General features: G+C 39.2%; 1 protein-coding gene across 1 annotated transcript in view; it reads right to left on the bottom strand.

Annotated features, from left to right (window-relative positions):
- Window positions 1–640: 640 nt before the first annotated feature.
- The window catches only part of DGKI (diacylglycerol kinase iota), a 184,540-nt gene continuing 176,899 nt past the window's right edge, over window positions 641–8,281 (bottom strand). The window contains exon 33 of the mRNA XM_088141517.1: window positions 641–7,956. Within this exon, the coding sequence (XP_087997643.1) occupies window positions 7,840–7,956 (117 nt within the window). The 3' untranslated portion in view covers window positions 641–7,839. The remainder of the gene's footprint in view (window positions 7,957–8,281) is intronic.

Below are 8,281 nucleotides of genomic sequence, written 5' to 3'. Positions count from 1 at the left end.
GGATTGCATAGTCAGGACTACTATCTTGCCTTTATTTACTTCCCCCACCCTTGCAGACACCTCTGGAGGCAGCACCACTACCGGATAGAGTCAGAGGAATAGGTATTCATTCCCTTTTATTTCTGCCCCTCTCATTTTTGGCAATCCATGAGTCATGTCCCTATGAGAGTCAAGCTAAGGATGCGTTCAAATATGAATATAATTGCTTTCTGTCTGGAGTTCCTTTCTCATGGCTTCCTATGGAAAGGCAACAATCTGGTGGGAAGGATCGATATCAGTGTTTCTCAACCTTGGTCATTTTAAGAGGTGTGGACTTTAACTCTCAGAATTCCCCAGCCAGCATTCTGGCTGGGGAATTCTGAGAGTTAAAGTCCACACCTCTTAAAATGACCAAGGTTGACAAACACTGATCTATATGGTTGTACAAGACCTTCAGTAATAATGTATGACATAGATTTTGGTGTAATCAAAAATGGCGAGCATTTTGCTGATATTTTGGCATCTGAAAGCATGCTAGTTCTGCGCATGAATTTGAGAAGTGCTTTAAAACAGAAATATGCAGCAACAACACAGACACTTTTTTTCCAAAAGAGAATCACATTTATTGTGATTATTGATAACATGAAATATTGTTGTCCCAATTATAGTGCAGACTGGAACAGCCATTTAAAGAGTTACAATGGAACCAAAATGGAACAAACATGATCTAGGATTAGCCATATTTCACATCATCAGGTCCTAATTAGGCCAGAATATTTAGATGGCTAAACTCTAGATCCTACATTTTTGGGAAGTGTGTTCCTCTTACATATGCATTCTTACTCAAATGCACCACCCTTATAAAAACAAATAAAAGCAAAGATATTATTGAACTGAATCCAAATTGTTTACATTAACTTGAGTGGGTTTCCAGCCCCACACAAGATCACTATACCAAAAATGGCATCAGATGACAAGGCTTTCCCAAACAAAGATTTTAGCCATCTCTCATTTAATGCAGTTTCAGTCTCATTTGGGAAGATTAATAGGGGCCTGTCATCAGGGCTGTCATGTGATCCAGTGCCATCCGCAAACTGCATTTACTCATAGAGGGTGAGAATAAGAGAGAGAAAACCCAGTGATTGACATAGTTTTCTGAAGGCGGTTATACGTCAATGGATTTTGTGGACATCATCATTAGTTTGCTACAAACAGGTATTATGGGAACTACATGACCAAAAGAAATAGCTGTCTTATTCTTTGTCTCCCATTTGAAGTATCTTAAAATGTTTCGTATTACACAGTCTTATTGTGAACTTCCAAAACTTTGCAAATGACACCAATTTTGTGAAAAACAAACAAGAAAATGTGCAATTTGATGTTACAGCACACATTTTAGTTAATTAAGTATAAATTAATTACAATTAATTAATTAACGTACCTCGGTAATGTCTCCTTTTAGTCACCGTGTAAGCTATAAAACATGCCAAAATTGTCCATCAGACACTAAAACCCTTCACGCAATCAGGTTCCACTTATTCCTATTACCTGTGGTTGTTTAATAGCATCACACATTATTAAAAAGAAAAAGAAAAAAAGATGCTATTGTGTATGAATGAGCGTGACACACAAATCTATATAATCGTTTACTTTAATTATAAATCTGTGATTATGTGTATAGATGTGTCTATCTCTGGGTGGCAATATAACTGGAATAACGTTACACTGACAATAACACTGGAAAGCCACAGTCATTCATGGCTTTGTTTTCTGGCTTATCTCCATGGAGTAAGCAACAACAACAATCCCTCGGTATTTTCCCTTCCACTTGATGATCAAGACAAGGGCTCGCGTGTCAATTCCAACACAGAATTGCCACCTTCTGGATATTTGTAATTTCATTTGTGAAGTTGGCCTTCGATAATAAAAGGCATACTAGGAGGCAGATTTACTGTGTCAGAATGGCCATAGTACGTGCAATGCCAATAGCTATTTGTTATTAATAGTTATTTGGAATTGGTCCAGAGTCTGCTCAGTGAAAGTTGTACAAAAAGCACAGCAAAAGCTATCATTTGTCAGTGCTCCAGAAAAGGGCAGGAGGCATTAAACAGAGTATTAAGAAGTGAATGAGCATTACAGGATACAAACTGCCTGTATGCCCAGGAAGTGGACATGTCACTTCAAGTCACTTAGGGTGCAGGGAGATCAAACATCTCTCCACCCACGAAGAAAATACAGGTATGCAAGGAATCTCAGACTAATTCCACATGCTTTTTTTCTATAGTGGAGATGTGCATATCTCTGGCACGCCCTCTGTGAAGCACGGAGGCAGCTGCATCTTCCAGAAAGTTTGCTGGAGCTGCTTCAAAGGCTTTCCCTGAATGGTTCCACATGTGAGCGCACGCACAGCTCTTCTGCTTAGTCCTGCAGAATGGTTGTCCTTTCATGCACACACTCAACATAGGAACGGGTTTGAAGCAGCCACGCATGAGCCTTCCAGACCACATCAGTCCTTTGGGAAGGAGTGTTTTGAGAAGCAGCCCTCCAAATATTTAGAGCAGCCCAAGAACAACGTATCTAACTTGAAATGAGGACACTAACCATGTCCAGGTATGGAGCTCCACTGTTCACTGTTTAACCACCTACCTCCTGGGCTTTTTTGGAGAATAACATGGATAAAATGTTCATATTATGTATTTTATTCAATGATAGGTATTTTATTTGTTATTATCTATTTTATTGTAAGGCCAGACTCACATATGCAAGATGGGCAGCTATATAAGTCAAATAAATAAATAAAACCACTATGAGTACTAGTGATTATTACTGTTATTGTTGAGTGCTGTTTTATTTTTGGTTGTTTTTTGTAGACCACCCAGAGTTTCACTGTTGAAGCTGGGTGACCACACGATTTTTTAAAATAAATACATAAGAGCACAGAGGCAGCTGCATCTTCCAGAATTTTTTGAAGGGCTGCTTCACTTAGATTTTTTCCCAGGATTTTTAAAGTGGCCTTTATTTTAACTTATATTGTTTTAGTTTTTGAATGACTACCATGCTGCTCCCTAGCTGATATGGTGTTTTCATTTTGTATTTTGATTGTATAGTTTACATTTTTACTCAGATTGTATTTTTAGTGTGTTTTATTGAGAGAGTTTTGGCTATTGTGTGGTTTAAATTTTTAAATAAATATTTTTTAAAAATGATTTGAGAATTACCCCTTCAAAACACGTCCATTAAGCAAAGGGGCACACTTTCTTATAATGAATGGAATAGACAGAACACTTGTCTAGATTTAGCAACAGCAGCAGGTGAACTGCCTTGACAAAGTATAGGGTTTGTGTTCTGCACACACCTAGGGAAATCAGGTCAGGTATGCGGACTTAGGTTCACTAGAAGAAAGGTAAGTTTTCGACAGAGAACTAGATCAACCGAAATGGCATTGCACTATCCTGCATATACAGCCAATGCCTATAGCAGCTATTCTAACAGAGAGAAGAAATTTGTTGGACCTGTTTTTCCAAGATTATTATTTCTGCTGTTGCAAATCATCACTGTCCTTAGTTTGCAGATATTTAAGGTTTAACTGAATTATCAGAATGTACTTTGAAAAGTACCATTTGATCCATTATTATTTTTTTCTCTGTTGGCACCAATACCTGCACACCCATCTACCGAGTCTCATCCTTCATGAGTCAGGTGCAGCTGGCTCTGATTTTTGCCACAAGATATTTGTTCTGCTAGATCCATGTCTTCTTGCATTTCCATTTAGTAGGACATCACTAGTCAAACTGTCTTACCATGGAGGCAGAAACCAGTTACTTGTTTCTCACTAATCCTGTATGTTCATCCAGTGCCATATTCCAGCCAGTCTTACCTAGCCTGGCACCTTTAGTTGTATTGGGATGGCCACTTGGAATTCTGGGAATTGTAGTCCCAGTACATCTGAAGGGCACCAATGGGGGAAAGCTGCTAAACTCCAAATTGTTTTGCTTAAGTGGAAGACTCCTGAAGACAAAATATATCACTCAGGTCCTATAATACTATTTCAGAATCCATCTCTAATTTGTACTTCTATTAGTTTAGAACAAAAAATATGTCTCTTCTCCTTGGCAAAGAAACAAGTTCTGATACTCTGAGTTTTCTTTCTTTTTTCATAAATATATTCACAGTTCTAGCTCCCAGCTGATAGATAGCCTGCCAACTGCTTACACACTGCTTTTGCAAAAGCTTCAGGACACCTGGAATAGTAAAAGGTCCAGTTAAGTGTTAATTTCTCTCCCAGGTTCCATGTTTACATCACACAATGACTGAGAAAGCTTCCCCCCCAAAAAAGGCGGGGGGGAGTGTCTCCATGTCAAAGCCTTTACTAAGGCAGCAGAGTGAACTTAGACTAAGACTGACATTACTACTGAACCACTGCATTGGGAAAAATAAACAGGCTAAGTATTATTGCACGGACTCCCAAATTTTGGAATACTGTGACTCCCTAAAATGATAAACGAATTTGTGCAACCTCCCTCCCCAACAAATAAAGCTAATTATTTCACTGGGGGATAAAGTTGGGCAGGAAATAAATATGCTACTTACTAAAAGATGGGTAACCTTCATCATATTTTCTTGACTTACTTTTATCAACACTAATGGTAAGATGGTTGTCTGTAGCTTTTCTCTCACCATCTAACATTTTTTTCCCACTTTGAAAGGTTAGACATTTAACGTAAGTGACAGAAATAGTGAACTTTGTTGACCTGCATGGTTTTACAAACACATCAAAGGCTATAAATATACTGACACCTCATGGTAGATGTCACTGCCAACAGGAAATCATCTGCCAATCATCACTGCAGTAACTGGTGAATGGTTTGGACCAATGGCTAGACCCTTGCGTTTAGCCACTTCTCAAAACTCCTAGCTTTACTCTCTGCTTTTCCTAGGCAAGCCAGCAGAAGACTTGCCAACCAAAATGGGACCACTGTCACAACTTGCCCCAAGCTTTGCTCCAAGCCTACACAAGCTTTGCTCTAGGCTTTGCTCACCTTCCCTATGTAACCCCACTGTGACCTTGTGGAGTCAAAGCAGACTAGGTTTTAACAGCATCCCTGCTTTGTCTGTGCAGGTAAAAACGTTTGTGATCCTGCCCATATTGCTTACAATCTCACCAGTGATTTGTGACTCGCAGTTTGAGATCCTCCTTATTATATGCTTAACCTCCATCTTGCTCTTACATTGGTATGTAGTATGATATGAATCAGATTTGGATGAATTCTAAACCCAAAACTGAATCAGGCTGATTCACATAGAATCAGATGTTGCTCAAATTATAGCAGAGCTCCTCCAAAGCAGACTGAATATGAATATGAATCCTTTCAAGCTTTAATGGTGATTCACAACTTGGGGTGGGAGACAAGAAGAGAAAGAGGCAGATATAGACTGTATGCCTGCAAAAAATATGTATGTATGTATGTATGTATGTATGTATGTATGTATGGATGGATGGATGGATGGATGGATGTTTCTAGCTATATAATGAAAATTCCAGGATGGGAAAAATGTTAGTCTGCACAAACCCTTAGTATTTAGTTGCATACTAGTACCTCACTGCCAACATAAAAGATTTCACAATCTTGATAAATTTTACAAATCCATTCTCTCTTACAATTTGCTGCAAGCCAAATGCTAGCAACATTGGATCATGTCAGCACTATATAGCTGGCTTTATGACAACCAAATTTCAGACTCATTCTCCACCCTAATTCTTCCATAGTAACAGGACTTGCAATGCCCGCCTAGCTCATGGTATTTTTTAACGTCCCCAGTATAGAAAGCATTCAGGTTTGCCCTTAGGTTTTCCATGTAAAAGTTCATCTAGTTTGGCATAGGCAACCACAGGAGGTACAAGGGGAGCAATGGATGAAAGGTATGTAAGGGGCAGAGCTTTTAACAAGATGTCATAACATACATTTTGTTATTTTGATGGACTCTCAGCTTGCTACAGATGCTTCTTTGTATTGGAATAGGTCTACTAAGCCTTGGAGAATGACTTCCAAGTCTACTAAACTAGGATCAGGACCAGTTCTAGACCCTAAGATCTTGATGGCTCCTTTTGTAGTGCACGGTTGTGATTAGATATATGCTGGCCATGAGTTCTGGGATTTGCACTCCCCACAGGCCTGGAGGAAACCAGGCTGGAGAAGGCTGACCAAAGGCATTCTTCAATCCAGAAACTCTACTTAAAGGCAGTATTCAAGCTACAATCCTAAGCAAATTTATGAACAATATTCTTAAAATGATACCCTCCATATATGTGGAGCTATACCTCCCAGGATATTAAGACACATGGGGAAGGCTGTGCTAGAGGAGCTTAGAATGTATATGCTTAGTATTTGATGTATTTTGATTTTCTGTCAGCTCGTAGTTTCTGTTTAGATTCTTGTACTCAAGGTAAATCTCAACGTGTGACAGCACCTGGTTAATATTTTCTGAGTTTGGAAGTGAAACAGGGCCAAGCCTTGTTCAGGACTTGGATGGGACAATTCCAGAAAGTACCAGGCTATAGTCTAGACAAGGAAATTGAAAAAATATTCCAAAAGGATGACAATGACAAACCACTTGTTTACTGTTGCCAAGAAAATTACATGGTTGTGTTCATTGAGTCTTAAGTCAAGCTTAATTTGAAGGAAACTTAGCCAACTTCACCTTTTAGGTGAAGAGCTACACATTAAGGTAATTAAACAAGCAGAAATGTTATGGATATATTTCCCTTGATTTCTGGCAGCTTGACATCATTTTTTAGTACCAAAGTTTGTCAATGCCAGACTGAAAATAGTCAGCCTACTGTAGGTAGTTGTGATCAGGACGTCAATAAAGAGGGAACCAAGATATCTCACTAGAATGGTCATGAAAGTGACTCTAAGGTGCGCAGTTTATTCTGAGAATTTGGGACACTCATAGGTTATCACCAAACCTAAAGTCTGAAACAAATCTATGTATGTTTCACTCTGGAATTTGAGTAAAACTCACATATATTCTGAGAGACATTTATCACTTCCCTACCACCTGATCTGTTTCTCTGTGGCCTATATTCACACATCACCATTTGTATTTATAAACATAATAAAATAACTCTCCTTCTGTGTGATTGATTCTGTGACAGGCTTGATGTATAGTCAAGGAAGGTGGGGGGAAATGAGTTCAGAACAAGAAGCATGATGTAATAATGCATTCTTGGAGGGAATATGAAGTGAGAATTCATTATTTAAAAATCCGGTTTTGCAACGAGCATTTCAGGGCCCTTTTCACAGAGTTGATTTGATACAGAGTTGATCCAGAATGATGAAAATTTAGCACAAATAGACAGACGCTGGTTTACTGATGTGCAACATAGCATCTGAAGGAGGAATATAGAGCATGAAAGTGAAGGAAATAGAGAACAGGAAACACAAGAGTTTCATGGCAAGAGTTGAGGGAACAGAAATGTTTGGTTGGATTATGAATATTCATGTTATTTTGTTTCTTCCCCCACACTTTTTGTTGCTGTTGTTTATTCAAACAGATTCTACAAGAGGAACACGGGAGACATTCATGCTACTTGGGGAGAGCAGTGAGAATACATTTCCTTGGCCTAGGGATTCCCCAGACCTTTGAGTCTCCTCCTTTATCCCTACAAGCTGACATGTGGGAACACAAGAGTTCCGTGGCAAGTCTCCGTAGCCCTTAGAAACATGTGGCTTCTTCTCAGAGTTTGTACGAGAGCGAGAGACTGGTGGTTCCATTTGCTTCTTCCTCACATGACACCTCAAGAGTACCTCAGGTGCAGCTTTGTCACTTCCTCGAGTTTTCTCTTGTGCACCACAGAGATCACACGGCAGTCTCTAGATCCTCATGGGGCACTACTGGGTAATTCTGATGACTCTCCAAGTAGGAGGCTAAATCTGGATCCCCAGCCTGCTGGGCCCTGTCTCGAGGTGTCTTACCCTATAATGGTAAGGCAGAAAAAGAAAGAGAGAAATTCTCAGCAATGGAAAATGGGAACCAAAAAACACTGAGCAACATGTTGAGTATGAGGATTTATTTACTTACTTTTTTTTTTTTACTATGAATCCACTGAATTCACTTTTTAAAGTAAATATTGAAAATACACAATATTTAGCATGGCTCCTTTGACAGTCCTGCTGTCCTGGCAAGTGGTCTGATGGGACTTCATATATAAAGCCCCAGTGGAGTTTGGTTTGGTGGATCCCAAGTGGGAAGACCTGTTTTAAATCAACACTGGTCCCTGAAAACAAATCCTTGAATGCTA

The sequence above is a fragment of the Python bivittatus genome, unplaced genomic scaffold, assembly GCF_059951505.1.
Source record: "Python bivittatus isolate LINGU-HERP-01145 unplaced genomic scaffold, Pbiv_v1 ctg000330_np1212, whole genome shotgun sequence".
NCBI classification, from domain to species: Eukaryota; Metazoa; Chordata; class Lepidosauria; order Squamata; family Pythonidae; genus Python; species Python bivittatus.
Note: the sequence above shows the minus strand (reverse complement) of the source record. Positions and strands in the feature narration are given on the sequence as shown.